This window comes from Staurois parvus, unplaced genomic scaffold (assembly GCF_062004578.1).
Source record: "Staurois parvus isolate SC_StPar_1 unplaced genomic scaffold, SC_StPar_1.0 ptg001293l, whole genome shotgun sequence".
In the NCBI taxonomy this organism is placed as follows: Eukaryota; Metazoa; Chordata; class Amphibia; order Anura; family Ranidae; genus Staurois; species Staurois parvus.
In genome coordinates, this window is record NW_028319089.1 from 63,228 (window position 1) to 80,028 (window position 16,801).

Genomic DNA, 16,801 nt, shown 5'->3' on the forward strand with positions numbered 1-16,801 from the left:
ATGGTGAAGACCAAAGAGCTGTTGAAGGACACCAGAAACAAAATTGTAGACCTGCACCAGGCTGGGAAGACTGAATCTGCAATAGGCAAACAGCTTGGTGTGAACAAATCAACTGTGGGAGCAATAATTAGAAAATGGAAGACATACAAAACAACTGATCATCTCCCTCGATCTGGGGCTCCACGCAAGATCTCACCCCGTGGGGGCAAAATGATCACAAGAACGGTGAGCAAAAATCCCAGGACCACACGGGGGGGACCTAGTGAATGACCTGCAGAGAGCTGGGACCAACGTAACAAAGGCTACCATCAGTAGCACACTACGCCGCCAGGGACTCAGATCCTGCAGTGCCAGACGTGTCCCCCTGCTTAAGCCAGTACATGTCCGGGGCCCGTCTGAAGTTTGCTAGAGAGCAATTGGATGATCCAGAAGAGGATTGGGAGAATGTCATATGGTCAGATGAAACCAAAATAGAACTGTTTGGTAGAAACACAACTCGTCGTGTTTGGATGAGAGAGAATGCTGAGTTGCATCCAAAGAACACCATACCTACTGTGAAGTATGGGGGTGGCAACATCATGCTTTGGGGCTGTTTCTCCGAAAACGGACCAGGACGACTGATCCATGTAGAGGACAGAATGAATGGGGCCATGTATCGTGAGATTTTGAGTGCAAACCTCCTTCCTCAGCAAGGGCATTGAAGATGAAACGTGGCTGGGTCTTCCAACATGACAATGATCCCAAACATACCGCTCGGGTAACGAAGGAGTGGCTTCGTAAGAACTATCACCAACTATTGGTGATTTCCTTTAAAAACTGTGTGCATTGGTGTTAAAATATAGTCATCTTTCGAAAATTCGAATTTTGAAAAGAATAGTATAGAGTAGAAAGAATATAGCCATCTTTTGAAATTTGAATAGAATACAGCGGTCTTCCGAAATACACATTTTAACCGGTTCCCGCCCGGCCTATGGCCGAATGGCGGCTGGAAAAAACCCTCACCGCTTCGGGTGGACGCCATATGGCGTCCTTTCGGGCATGCGCAGTTCGCATGCCCGCAGAGCCGCGATCTGTCACCGGCCGTGTACCTCGGACACGGCCGATGACAGATCTGAGTACCGGCCCCATTGCCAGTACCATGTGACCTGCTGTGACCAATCACAGAAGGTCACATGAGAGTTGTATACAATGGATGGCTTCATTCATGCCACCCATTGTATACTAGTGTGTCTAGCTGTGAATGGTCACAGCGATCACATGCACAAGCTGGGCCAATCACAGCTCAGCTGTGTCATGTGATTAGCCGTGGCCAAATTACAGCTAAACACAAAAAAAAAAAAACCCTGAATGAATCGATGTCATTCAGGGAAATGCTTGCTTATAGCAAAGTAATTCTTTGCTATAAGCAAATTGTGTAAAAAAAAAAATACTGATCACTTCCCCAAAGTAGTACAATGTTACTATGGTAACATTGTACTACTTTGGTCATAGTGAAATATGAAAAAAAAAATCTTTAAAAAAAAAGAAAAATTAAAAAATAACATTTTTTTTTTTTTAAATTATATATATTTTTTTTCCATACTGTCACCAGTCAGTGTTCCTGATCTGATCACCGCCATGCCAGTTATATGATGACGCTGTACTGCACTGGTGACAATATGTAAAAAAAAAGAGAAAATAATTTATTAATTTTTTAATTTTTCGAAAAATGCCAAAAAATATACAAACTTCAAAAAACTTGCCATTCCTCTTATGAAATACATCGGACTGTTTACTTTGCAAAAAGGGGTAATTTGGGGGATATCTGTACTGTCCTGACATTTGGGGGATATCTGTACTGTTCTGACATTTGGGGGATATCTGTACTGTCCTGACATTTGGGGGATATCTGTCCTGTTCTGACATTTGGGGGATATCTGTACCGTCCTGACATTTGGGGGATATCTGTCCTGTCCTGACATTTGGGGGATATCTGTACCGTCCTGACATTTGGGGGATATCTGTACTGTCCTGACATTTGGGGGATATCTGTACCGTCCTGACATTTGGGGGATATCTGTACTGTTCTGACATTCTTGGACCTCAAGAAATTAGATTGTCCGTCAGTACTTCAGGATTGATCAATATTCAGATATATCCCATAGTTTGTGAACTCTATAACTTTCCTACAAACTAAAAAATACATCCTAATTTGGGTTATTTTCACCAAAGACATGTAGCAGAATACATCTCGGCCTAAATTTATGAAGAACAATTATTTATTTGCAAACTTTTATAACAGAAAAATGTGTTTTTTTTTTCAAAACTTTTGGTCTTTTTTTGTTAATTTAGCAAAAGATAAAAAAAACCCAGTGTTGATTAAAATACCACCAAAAGAAAGCTCTAGTTGTGTGAATAAAATGATAAAATTTTAGTTTGGGTACAATGTTGTATGACCGCGCAATTGTCATTCAAACTGAGAGCGCTGAAACCTGAAAAATGGCCTGGGAAGGAAGGGGGTAAAAGTGCCCTGTATGGAAGTGCTTAAAAAAGAATAGACTAGAAAAAAATATAATAAATCAGAATAAAATAGAAACAAATAGAATAGAAAATTAAGGAATACAAAAGAAAATAAGACTAGAATAGAAAATAAAAGAAAATGATAGAAAAGAATAGAATAGTATAGAAAAGAGAGAATATAGCCATCTTTTGAAATCTGAATTTCAAATAGATTAAAATACAATAGAATATAACTGTCTTCTGAAATTCACATTTCAAAAAGAATAGAATATAAAAGAATAGAATAAAGCAGACTAAAATAGAAACAAACAGAATAAAAAATAAAAGAATAGAAAATAAAGGAAATTATAGAAAAGAATAGAATAGTAGAGAAAAAGTGAGAATATTGCCATCTTTTGAAATTTGAATTTCGAATAGAAGAAAATAGAATATAGCTGTCTTCTGAAACTAAATTCACATTTCAAAAAGAATAGAATAAAACAATAAACCAGAAACAAATAGAATAGAATCAATATAGCCATTTTCCAAAATTCCAATTTTTGCTTTTGATTCAAATTATTTTCCAATTAATTTCAAATTTGACTCAATTCGAATCCATTGTAAAAAAAATGTAATCTGGTCAAAAACAAATAAACAAAACTAAATGAAATGAATTTCGTTACAAATGTAACAAAACAAATTTAGTGACCTAAAATAGAATTTGAAACTAAATGAATGTTTTTGTTCTGCACGTCTAATCTGAGGTTATATAACAGTTCTAATGACATATACACTCCTTGCGGCATTTATTTACTTCCAGATAAAAGAGCAAAAACTTACTTTTATTAAAAAAGATCCTCAAACAGTATATTACACATGAGATAATGAATGCAACTGAAGGAAGAGAATTACGGATCGCTGGATTCTGTCCTATAAAAGAAAAAAACACAACAGATATTATCTCAGTCCTGCATGTCTGGAGAACCCAACACTTCTATATATACTGACTGTACATTTATCATTGCAGGTGAAGCATTTATATTACTGAATTAGAATAGGTAGAATAGGACGCTACTAGTGTTCAAGGTATCCGCTCACTAAATATACACTATACTGCCTGAAGTATTGGCCCCGCCCTCCCAATCATTGGATTCAGGTGCTCCAATCCCCTCCCAATCATTGGATTCAGGTGTTCCAATCCCCTCCCAATCATGTGATTCAGGTGTTCCAATCCCCTCCATGGACACAGGTGTATACAATCAAGCCCCTAGGCATGCAGACTGCTTCTACAAACATTGGTGAAAGAATGGGTAGCTCTCAGGAGCTCAGTGACTCCAAGCGTGGTCCCGTGATAGGTGGCCACCTGGGCAATAAGTCCATCCGTGACATTTCCTGACGACTAAATTTTCCACACTCAACTGTGAGCCCCGGTCACATATATGTGGCCGTGCAGGCCATGTTTTGCGTGGGCACAAGAGCCCATTCATTTAAATGGACTCCCGTGCCCAGTGACATGCAGGGAAGAAGTCCCTGCACTTCTTCCGAAAACGCAGCCCGCGCGTGAACCTCGGTTTCCAGTAGGTTGCTTTTTCCAGTGCGGTCGGCGTACCAATAGAACTAATGGCACCTGCCTGCGGCACCACCTGCACAGATATGAATCTAGCCTTAGTGGGATTATAACAAAGTGGATGCAACTGGGAAAAACAGCCACTCAGCCACCAAGTGGTAGGCCACGTCACGACAGGGCGGGGTCAGCGCATGCTGAAGCGCACAGTGCGCAGAAGTCACCAACTGTCTGCAGAGTCAATAGCTAAAGACCTCCAAACTTGGTGTGGCCTTCAGATGAGCCCAACAACAGAGCGTAGAGAGCTTCATGGAATGGGTTTCCATGGCCGAGCAGCTGCATCCAAGCCTTACATCACCAAGTGCAATGCAAAGCGTCGGACGCCGTGGTGTAAAGCACTCCGCCACTGGACTCTAGAGCAGTGGAGATGTGTTCTCTGGAGTGACCAATCACACTTCTCTGTCTGGCAATCCGATGGAGTCGTCTGGGTTATGGTGGTTGCCAGGAGAATGGTATTTGCCTGACTGCACTGTGCCAAGTGTAACAACAAATTGGTGGAGGGGGGATTATGGTGTGGGGTTGTTTTTCAGGGGTGGGGCTTTGCCCCCTAGTTCCAGTGAAGGGAACTCTTAAGGTGACATTTTGGACAATTTCATGCCCCCAACTTTGTGGGAAGAGTTTGGGGATGGTCCCTTCCTGTTCCAACATGACTGCCCACCAGCGCACAAAGCAAGGTCCATAAAGACATGGAGGAGCCAGTTTGGGGTGGAGGAACTTGACTGTCCTGCACAGAGTCCTGACCTCAACCCCATAGAACACCTTTGGGATGAATTAGAGCGGAGACTGCGAGCCAGGCCTCCTCCCCCGACATCAGTGCCTGACCTGACAAATGTGCTTCTGGAAGAATGGTCCAACCTTCCCATAGACACCCTCCTAAACCTTGTGGACGGCCTTCCCAGATGAGCTGAAGCTGTTATAGCTGCAAAGGGCAGGGCCAACTCAATATTGAACCCTATGGACTAAGACTGGGGGGCCATTAAAGTTCATGTGCGTGGAAAGGCAGGCAGCCCAATACTTTTTGCAATATAGTGTAGGTGGTCCCAGTAACCAAACACTACTTATCAACAAAGAGAGGTTTTTGTGAACTAGATGTCCACCAGAAAGCGGTTACATTAAGGTACCAATGTGGTGAACCATACGTGAATATTTTATAAAACTGCATTTATTGGATTACAATATTAAATATATGTGCATATAGAGTTCAAAAAATGAATCTAAAAACAATAAACCAAAGCCAATATCCATCACCTCTCCCCAGACAATGTTGTCTGTCCTTAAAATGAAATGAAACATGACGTCACGGTATGGCCATATAGATAAGAGTATAGGAGACCAGACAACGGCTTACACAGGTCCTCTGTCCGGTCACTACTCAGAGTATTATTGGCTAGTCCACCTTTTTTGGATAGTCAAAGATGGGCGTGGTGCAAAGTATTTAGGGAATGGTAGACAGTCCTGTGGCTGTGTGAATGCAGCTTGCACCAGGTGGATGCCCTGCTGTGAAGAGTCCTCAACTGTAATGAATTTGTTCTCCAGAAAGCTCATTTGTTGTTACAAGTCCCACGACTTCTATCACTGGATTCATTGTACAGTCTTATGGTGGGAGACTGAAGAGACATCTAGTGGTAGGCAGTTCAGAACAGGTGAAGTTCTCAGCGAGGCAGTAACGGCAGTAGTTCATAAGCAGAGAAGATGGTAGTCGGTACACAGAGTTCAGCACAAGCTTCCAGCTTCATAGAGCAGTAAGATCAAGTTGAGCAGCTGCATATATATGAATAGGTGTGATTACTCACCGCCAGGCCGTGCGACGTCTACTATGATTTGGCTCACCCTCTCTACATCAGGTATGTCATCCTCCGTGATCATTGCTGTACTGTGTTCATTGCCGTCCCAACTCGTTTGTCTCCTTTTCCTCCACCTGGCATTTCACATATTGTTCACATCTGAGCCGCTATTCATGTCTTAACTCTTCCGAGTTTGTATTGTTTCTCCCATCATGGTTTCGGGCTATCTCTATGGAATCATGGCCATCCGCGATGTCACTGACATGTGACATCAACGCGTTACACTGATAGGCGTATCTCAATCAGCTTCATCAGGACCAGCATTTATTTTACCTTTACAAGCTGAACTCACAACATGATCCAATCCTACAATTCTTCATAACCCCAAAATATTGCACATTTATTTATTTTAGCAGCTAGGGATGAGCTTCTGGGTGGGATGAGTTCAACCCAAAACCAGCCTGTGTGCAGTTTTCGTAATGGGCGAATATAATAGCCAGACATGACCTGTTGGCACTCCTGAAGACATTAATTTAGGTGTGGTATCACTACTGCCACTGAATGACAGCTTTCTGATGGGTTGTGTCAGAGAATGCGTAGATCTATGTGCAGGCGCAGAACCCGTTAGCCCTGCTCATGGCCAATTAGCGAATGCCTGTTATTTGCCAACCTGGACCGCCTGACCTTGCCTTACTCTGCTCCTGCACCTGAACCGGCTTCTCCTTGCCAGTATCCTGCTCCTGCACTTCTGCCACTGTGCCATCCACCAGCTGCTCCTACATTCCTGACGCACGTCAACATCCATCCACAGAAGTCCTACCAGGCACTCGTGCACCTCTGTGCTCCCTGTTACTCTGCCAGGGCCCCTGTGCCAGAGCTGCAAGGGAAGCCTTCCTCTGCACTTCAGGTTCTACCACCAGGTACCTTACAGGTTGTTTCACATTGTAAACACGATGGCAGAAGTCCTGCATGTTGTCATTGATCAAAAGTTGCCATGACCATATTTGGTGAGTGACATCACCCAGCATCCACATCGGTTTGTTGACATTTAGCAGGCTACCATTGTGGTGGGGCAGCATTGTCATTGTGGTGGGTTGTCACTCAATTATTGTGATTGATGCTGGATCTACATCATGAGATGGCAGGACTGTTGTTGGATTTACATCAGGAGACATTCAGTACATACTTTTTTTTACAGGACTTTTCTACTGAGCATTTTTTTTTATCTGCATTGTAATTTTTATTTTGAATGAGTAACAAGGTACTCTGTACCCCTTACTCATTCATGTAGAGGGTAGGGTCAGAAATATAATGCTACCACCTCCCTCTCACTCCCCCTCTCTGTTGGGGTCCCTCAAGGCTCTGTCCTCGGGCCCCTTCTCTTCTCCATCTACACCTCCTCCCTTGGCCAACTCATACACTCTCACGACTTCAACTACCACCTCTATGCCAACAACACACAAATCTATCTCTCAACCCCCCACCTCACCCCCTCTGTCTCCGCCCGAATCACACACCTACTGAGCGACATATCAGACTGGATGTCGCTCCACTTCCTTAAACTGAACCTCTTCAAAACAGAGTTTCTTGTCTTCCCCCCAGCCCGGACCCCACCCCCCATTGACTTCTCTATCACATCGAACAACGCTACCATCAAACCCGCCCTGCAGGCCAGAGTACTTGATGTCATTCTGGACTCCAACCTATCCTTCCAGCCCCAAGTCCAATCTTTAACAAACTCGTGCCGACTCCACCTCCGCAACATCGCCAAAATACGCACGTTCCTAACCCCAGAAACCACTAAACAGCTCATCCACTCCCTCATCATATCACGACTCGACTACTGCAACTCCCTCCTCACTGGCCTGCCTCGCCGCTGGCTATCCCCGCTTCAGTCCATCCTGAATACGGCTGCCAGACTTATTCACCTTTCCAACCGCTCCATCTCCGCCACCCCCCTCTGCCAATCCCTCCACTGGCTTCCATTCAGTGTCCTCCACCCCCCTCTGCCAATCCCTCCACTGGCCTCCACTCAGTGTCCTCCACCCCCCTCTGCCAATCCCTCCACTGGCTTCCGATTGCTCAACGGATCAAATTCAAAATCCTAACACTGACGTACAAAGCCGTCCACCATACTGCCCCGAACTACATCACTGACCCAATATCCAAGTACCACCCAACATGCACACTCCGCTCCTCACAAGACCTCCTTCTCTCTAGTTCCCTGGTCTCCTCCTCCCATGCCCGCCTCCAGGACTTCTCCAGGGTGTCACCCATCCTCTGGAACTCCCTGCCCCAACCCATCAGATTATCACCTACTCTCCTCTCCTTTAGGCGCACCCTGAAAACCCATCTCTTCAGGGAAGCCTACCCCACCACCTGCTAACTTGATCGACCTCCTCCACTCTTCCTACCACTCCATCCCCCACAGCTATCTCCTCCTGTACCACCATCCCCTCCCTCCTAGATTGTAAGCTCGAAAGAGCAGGGCCCTCGATCCCCTCATGTTTTGCATTGTATTGGTATTGTTCTGTCACATGTTCTGTCCCCCTTTGTAATGTACAGCGCTGAGCGAACTATCGGCGCTTTATAAATACTGTATAATAATAATAATAATAATAATATATGTGGCCCCCCCCCCATTTTCTTTTTCTTTTTAAGTGCCTCCCAACACACTCCGTCATCCACTGGGCCAAGGATGTGAGGATGAGTCACTTGTCCCAGGGCTAAACTAATTTGTGCCCTAGGCAAGACCAGCTACTTGCACCCTCTCCCCCCACACACTCAAAAAAACAAAAAAAAAAAAACACTTCAGTTCTGTAGTTCTACTTTACCCCTCCTAGCACAATCCCCTCCAAATTACCTTTACCAGCACAAATTTCTCCTCCCCGCCTAGCACAATTCCCCCAATCCCCTCTTTTAGCACAAATTTCCCCACTTTCATAAATCCCCTCTCTTAACGCAATCCCCCCCAAACCCCACTACTAGTACAAATCCCCTCCCCTTCAATCCCACCTTCTATCACAAATTTCCCCTCCTAACACAATCCCCCCCGAACCCCCCCTCCTAGCACAATTTCTCCCAATACCACCCCCACCCCCTTCCTAGCACAATCCCCCCTTTTAGTATAAATCCCCCCCCCAGCACAAATTCCCCCCAAATCTCCCGTCCTATCACAAATCAACCCACCTACACATACATTCCCCCACCCCCAATCCCATTTCCTAAAACAAATCCCCCCAATCCCCCCTCCCAGCACCAATCCTCTTCCTTGAATCCCCCACCAAGGACAAATTCCCCCATATCCCTCCTCTAGCAAAACCCCTCCAAGTTACCCTTCCCAGCATTAAATTCTCCCACCTTAACCAACACCCCCCTTCTCCTTTTAACACTTAGCAGCCAGGCACAGTGCCCATGGAAAGACCAGCCTGGGGGGACCACAACTAAAATCCGGGGGGGGGGGGGGTAGCCTGTCCCAGCAACCCCCTAGATCCAGCCATGGCAGTGAGTATGGATACCAGCAGCCTTGGCTGCTTCCCTAGGAGGTTGTGTGCCCTAGGTGGCTGCCTAGTTTGCTTAGTGGTAGCTCCGGCTCTGCTTGTTGTCCCCATCAACCTAGAGGCAATCTGTCTTGTAGGGGAGGAGGCAATATTGCCAGATATGGTTCAGGAGGAGGGAGGGGGCATATGCACACTGCCAGTCCCCTCCATTGCTGGCCAGTGTGGGGGAAAAGGTTAATCTCTTATTCCTGTCTAAAAGCTACTTTTAATAATTAATGTCAGCACTTAATTTCTCCCTCACAGATAGAGAACTTTGGTCCAATCAATACTGAATGTTTTATTCTAGCCACTGTTTATTCACATTTCTAGTGGGTCATGACAACCTAGTCCCATAATTGTTAATATCACGCTATTTACAAATACTGAACTTTGGATTCCTGCACACCACAGCATTTTTACATAACAACAACTATTAGAATGAGATCATATAATGGAATATTTCTAGCTAATGATGTTCTGATTGGTTGAATTAATATTGGTTGTAATAATCTGATTGGATGGAGGGACATCCTCCCTTAACTGTCTGTATTTAATTCCTTCTCACCCTACCATTAAATGAGCACATTAAGAGCCTCAGTTTCCTGGTTTTCATTGTGTGCTCCCAGAATTCTGAAGGGTCTCCCAGATCATCCGAGGGGAAAAATTAACCCCTTCCTAACCGCCAGCCTGGATAAGGGTCTGATATAAGGTCTGTGTGGAGTACTCCTCAAAATTCATGCCAGATACTTAAACAGGGGATAAAGGTTTTAAGCATTAATAAAGTGCCGCTCTTCACCTATGATTTAAACCAAATCAAGCAACATAAACGTCTCTTAATATGTGTCCATGTGCTGATAGTCCTATATAGTTGTATATCTTCTCAGATGCTTAAATTCCAAATGACTTCTTGGAACACCTCGTGCTTCTATACACTGCAAACCATAAGTGTGTCTGTACACCTTCACCGGATCTGCTCTCACCGGCAACTTGTAAAGTAACTCCAATATGATACTTCGAACACGGATCCTCCAACCGCTTGTGTGTAGCCAGCTGTCTTACGAACGTTGTGACATCAAAGCTCCTCTCCTACGCTAACTTTCTCTGTTGTCCATGAGCCTCCCAATACAGCCGTACTTAGGGATTCTTCCCCTGATAGCAGAATCCTCCTCGTTCCTCTTCCACTTCCCTCGTAGGACAGGAGAGTGTGATACAGCTGGCTGCACAGTAGTGGTTGGAGGAACCGTACCATTCGGAGTATCATATTGGAGTTACTTTACAAGACGCACTTTAATACAACACACGTGAGTGGAAAACTGGATATTGTTTATCAATAAATGTCTTATAAGGATAAAGCACTGTTTTGATCATGTGTTTTAGGTGCATATTTGATGGAGGAGGAGAGCTAACAGAGAGGAGGAGATTTATGCCCATTGGACACAAGACATCAGTCCATATAAGGGGCACATGCCATTTATGACCTCCCCTAGTGGTTTGGTCATATATATCAGGTGAGAGCGCATCCGGTAAAGGTGTACAGACACGCCTATTGGTTAGCAGTGTATAGAAGCACGGGGTGTTCCAAGAAGTCATTTGGAATTTAAGCATCTGAGAAGATATACTATATTGCCCAAAGTATTGGGCCGCCGGCCATTTCACGCACATGAATTTTAAAGGCATCCCAGTCTTAGTCTGTAGGGTTCAATATTGAGTTGGCCCCGCCCTTTGCAGCTATAACAGCTTCAACTCTTCTGGGAAGGCCGTCCACAAGGTTTAGGAGGGTGTCTACGGGAAGGTTGGACCATTCTTCCAGAATCACATTTGTCAGATCAGGCACTGATGTCGGGGGAGGAGGCCTGACTCGCAGTCTCCGCTCTAATTCATCCCAAAGGTGTTCTCTGGGGTTGAGGTCAGGACTCTGTGCAGGCCAGTAAAGTTCTTCCACCCCAAACTCGCTCATCTATGTTTTTATGGATCAGTGGTGGTGTGCTTTACACTACTGCATCCAACAAAAAGAATAGAAAATAAAGAAAGAGTATAGACTAGAATAGAGAATAATAGAATGGAAAAAATTAGAATAGAGTATAGCCATCTTCTGAAATTCAAATTTGAAAAAGAATAGACTATAGTTGTCTTCCAAAATCCGAATTTAAAAAAATAGAATAGAATAAACTAGAACAGAATATAGCTGTATTTCAAATTTCATAAAGAATATAATCGTATAGAATAGAACTAAATAAAATAGAAAATAAAAGAATAGAAAGAAAAAAATATACCATAGAATAGGAAAAAAAATAGCAATCTTCTGAAATTTGAATTTTGAATAGAACCAGCTATTCTTCACAATGAATTTGGATCGATTAAATATTTTCAATTATGAATTTTATTCCAATTTAATTCAGTTCGAATCCTTTGGGAAAAATTGGTTGAAAGCGAATAAACGAAACAAATTTCGTTATGAATGCAACAAAATGAAATGGTGTATCACATTGTATTGTTATTGTACTGTTGCATTTTCTGTCCCCCTTTGTAATGTACAGCGCTGAGCGAACTATTGACGCTTTATAAATACTGTATAATAATAATAACTTAACAAATTGATCCGAAACTAAACAAAACTAATGATTTTGTTCTGTACATGTCTAGACTTCGGTGGGAGTGCCTGAAAATGATTTTTTAAAAATATAAAATAACCTTCTCCTCCTCCTAGTAACTAGCTTTCCAATGGCTGAAAAAAAATGCCCAAGCCTGAATACATCTGAAAAAAAAAAAAAAACCATACAGGGTAAAAAAAAAAAAAAAACACTCCAAAACTGCTTGTAAACACTTTTCCTGGGGAGTGAATGCAGCCCAAGTATTTTGTATTTTGGAAACATCACACTGAGAAATCTCTGGATCTAATCTGAAAGATCTGGGATTTGCGGAAGGCAGTCGGAGCCGAATTCTGCTGATATCCTATTCTAAGGCTACTTACTTGGCATGGTAAAGCTGAGAATAATTTCCTCCTCCAGGGATCTGTGGCTGACAATACAGAATAATACATCTCCGGGTTCAGCGTCTGTAGTCGGCTCCACAGTCAGCACACTGGTCTCATTAAATGTCCCATCGCTGTTCCTGAATAGCGCACACACATCTCTTTCCAAAGATGAGTTCCTGTTACTTTTACTGGATTTAACCCATCGGATCTTCACAGCTTCTGGGTAAAAATTGCTGACTTCACAACGGACAGATCCCGTGATTCCATCTTCAATCTGTTGATCATAGCTCAGCCTCGTCTGCGGTTTAACTGTACAAGGAAAGACACAATTATTCATTATTTCTATACTAAAGGCTACTTGCGCATATTTTTTCTGGAGGAGGAAAACAAGCCCGAACGTTGCCCACTGACCACAGTGGCTCTATGATAGAGGTCCGGCGACAGTAGTGCGCACAGGGAAGGTGCAAGACTTAGTCAGCAAGCTCACCAGCTGTGTGAATTGGAGCATTATCGTCTTGGTAAATGTTGCGGTCTTCGGGAAACAATGTCTGCACCACGGGGTGTACATGGTTTGCTAACATTAGTACCTAGTTGCTGGCAGTGACTCTACTGTTCAAGGTGATGATGGGGCCTGCAGAACACCAAGATATGGCTGCTCAAACCATGTTTGCGCTGACACCATGCTTTACCCAGGGGCGTATTTACCACAAGGCAAACAAGGCATTTGCCTTGGGTGGCATTTTTCAGGGGGGCATTGACGTTCTTCAGGGGGGCAGCGCACCCCACTTTGCTTCCTGTGTGTCCCTGTCCAGCTCCTCCCACCTCCTACTCTGCTGATAGAATGAGGAGGTGTAGAATGAAGGAGGTGGTCAGGGATGTCTATACCCCTGATGAAGGAGGAGGTCAGGGATGTCTATTTCCCTGATGAAGGAGGAGGTCGGGGATGTCTATATCAGCGGTGGTCAGGAATGTCTATACCCCTGCTGAAGGAGATGGTCAGGGATGTCTATATCCCTGATGAAGGAGGTGGTTGAGAATGTCTTTCAGTAGTGGTCGGGGATGTCTATATCCCTGATGAAGGAGGTGGTTGAGAATGTCTTTCAGTAGTGGTCGGGGATGTCTATATCCCTGATGAAGGAGGTGGTCGGGAATGTCTATATCAGTGGTGGTCAGGGATTTTTATATCCCTGAACACAGATCAAGCATCTCAGGAAGAACTGATGACAGTGTTGTCTTCCACATCAGATCTTCAAAATGAGTCCAGTATGGCGCCCTGATATCAAACAATACACAATGTGTAAACAAATGTAATTAAATAATGTAAAAAAGGTAATAAAAAACACATGTGCAGACAAATTCTGAGCTGTGCACACCTTTATCCTCAGGAAGATCAGCCCGGATCATACACACACACACACACACTGCTGTGCTCTCACCTGGAGGAGAAGATCCACCTCCATCATACAGCTCATTGCTCAGTGACTGCCAATGACAGATACCCGCCCGGGCCACCATCCCACCACGATCAGCTGTGTGGGATGCACGAGATAGCTGCCAGATACCTCTTCACTATCCAGCACACAGACAACCTATCATCAATCAGCTCTTGCTGATTACACAGAGGTGTCAATGACCATTGGAAGGGTGGGACATCAATCTGGAGCTTCAGGTGGTATGTCCACATCCACGCCACGTGCTGGTCCCAAATTAAATCTCGGTGGGGAGGGAGAGCCGGGAAAGGCACAGCTGCATAGCTTTTGCTTTACAGCCCGGTGATCGACAGGCCACGCACCGGGCAGCCCCAGGCTACCAGGCAAATGGCCGGTGTGCCCTATGGCCAGTCCAGGCCTGAATGTCCCCATGTGAAGGTTTCCACTCAGCCCAGCCCCTCCCTCCATCCTCCGCACCAATAGCAGAAGAAGGGAGAGAGGCTGGATCTGCTCTGCCTCCCCCAGTTCCCGCCCACACTCCAGTCCGTACAGCTTCAGAGGAGGTGTGGGTGGGAAACTGAACACAGTAGCTGACAGCTCTGATGCATTTGAATGAGCATGTGAGTCCAATCTACCTTCCTTCCACCCCTCCCTCCCTTCCAACCACCCACCTCCTTTCCTTCCTTCCACCAGCTCCTCCCTAACCCCATTCCACTAACCCCTCATTTCCTCCCTCCCTCCTACCCCTCCCTTCCTTCCACCCACCCAGTCCTTCCTTCCACCCCTCCTACCCTCTTTCCTTCCTTCCATCCACCCCTCCTTTCCTTCCATCCACCCTCCCTTCCTTGCTTCCTTCCACCCACCCCTTCCTCCCTTCCACCCACACCTTCCTTCCACCCTCCCTTCCATCCACCCCTTTGTTCATACCTTCCACCCTCCCTCCCTTCCTTCCACCTATCCCCCTTTCTTCCACCCACCCCTCCTTCCACCCACCCCTTCCTTCTACCTATTCCTTCCTTCCACCCCTCCCTCCCTCTCTTCCTTCCCCCCCTCCCTCCCTCTCTTCCACCCACCCCTCCTTTCCTCCCTTCCACCCACCCCTCCTTTCCTCCCTTCCACCCACCCCTCCTTCCACCCACCCCTCCCCCTTCCTTCCACCCATCCCTTCCCTTCCTCCCATCCCTTCCCTTCCTTTCACCCATCCACCCCTTCCTTCCACCCACCCCTTCCTTCTACCTATTCCTTCCTTCCACCCCTCCCTCCCTCTCTTCCTTCCCCCCCTCCCTCCCTCTCTTCCACCCACCCCTCCTTTCCCCCCTTCCACCCACCCCTCCTTTCCTCCCTTCCACCCACCCCTCCTTTCCTTCCTTCCATCCACCCCTCCTTTCCTTCCTTCCTTCCACCCCTCCTTTCCTTCCTTCCTTCCACCCCTCCTTTCCATACACCCCTCCTTTCCTGAGAGGTCGTTTAACCTTCAGAACAATGAATGTATTGACACGTAAACATGATGACACCTAGATTCAGAGAGGAGTAAACATCTGGGCAAGCTGGAATTGTTTGCAAAGCCAGTTTTGTGATTAAGGACAACATGCTCGTTATTCAATTTACTTCATATTAGGGATGGGCTATATGTTCGTGTCGAACTTAAGTTCGACTTGAATATTGGCAGTATGTGTGTTCACAGAAAACACGAACATATGGGGCATTCGGTGGGATGTCCGTGCCCCACAATGCAATGCGGTCTGGCGGCAAATTGTGGTTGGCCAAAGCATTGCACCTGACCACAGGTCAGCCTTGTGCAGCGTTATGTGTTATGGGGGCAGCCTTGTGCATTGTGAATATCAGTCTTGTGCAGTGTTATATAAACAAAGAAATAATAAAACAGTTTATAGTGCACCAAAGCAACAAAAATCCCATCCTACACAGAAAAATAAAGTGATATAAATCCCCCTAAAAAATCCCCATAATGTCCAAAAGGCCACAAATGAGAGGCAGATGCTCACAGGCAGCTAAGAAAGGGCAAGCAGCCTCTGTGTCCACAGTGAAAAGTGATGGTCGTGGACATGGTGTATCCTCTGCAGGCAGGGCGCGCTTGTCCTTTTTTTTTTCCAATGCTGGCCGTATCTATTATTGAGCCACAACATGCAGAAGAGGTGGTGAAGTGGATAACTAAGCCATCCTCATCCTCATCCTCTGTCACCCAGACTCATACTATTTTGTCTTCCACCACAGCTGCTAAAGCGGCCTATTCCATAGGCTCCTTGTCCACCAGAGCTGCTCCTTTCGTAGCCCCACCATCATGCACGGAGGAGTCACCAGAATTATTTGATCGTTTAAGTTACATGCTGCTGGAGGATGCGCAGCAATTTGAATGCTCCGATGTTGGTTCCCAGGTTGAGGAAAGGAGTGACATGAGCCTAGAGAGAGGGGGTGCCAGTGAGGAAAAAGAAATTGCCAGTCATGTTCTCCCAGCTGCAGCACACTGCCAGGTTGACTCCAGTGATGAGGAAGACGGTGATGTTGAGTTCAGTGACTATACTTGGAAACCTGAGAGAACAGAGGAGGAAAGTAAGGAGGAGGCAGACTTCCAATGAGGCAGGATGTCCTCCAGGGGCAGGCGTAAGGGCAGCCAACCGATGACATCACACAACAGCGCTCCACAGGTGTAGGGTGCTGCTGATTTCCGGCAGACTTCCAAAAGTTCTCTGGTGTGGCCTTTCTTCAACACATGTGCAGCAGACTGCAGCATTGCTGTTTGCAGTCTGTCTGAAACAAATTAAGCGTGGCCAAAACACCAGCCACTTGGGCACCACATGCTTGACAAGACATAGGACGAGCTGCCATGCAGCCCATTGGCAACAGCACCTGAAAGACTCATATCCGAAAAAAGTGCATTCTTCTTGCTCCTCATCTGGCATCTCTACTCTATGTCAGGTCTTCTCAACAGCCTCCACTGAGAGGAGTGATGGTAC

General features: G+C 45.5%; 1 protein-coding gene across 1 annotated transcript in view; it reads right to left on the reverse strand.

The window, feature by feature from the left end:
- Nucleotides 1-14,461, reverse strand: part of LOC149437408 (uncharacterized) — a 47,063-nt gene extending 32,602 nt beyond the window's left edge. Inside the window, exons 1-2 of the mRNA XM_089660949.1 lie at nt 12,397-14,461; nt 3,319-3,408 (exon numbers count right to left, since the gene is read on the reverse strand). Of these exons, the coding sequence (XP_089517075.1) occupies nt 3,319-3,408; nt 12,397-12,736 (430 nt within the window). The 5' untranslated portion in view covers nt 12,737-14,461. The remainder of the gene's footprint in view (nt 1-3,318; nt 3,409-12,396) is intronic.
- Between the last annotated feature and the right edge of the window lie 2,340 nt (nt 14,462-16,801).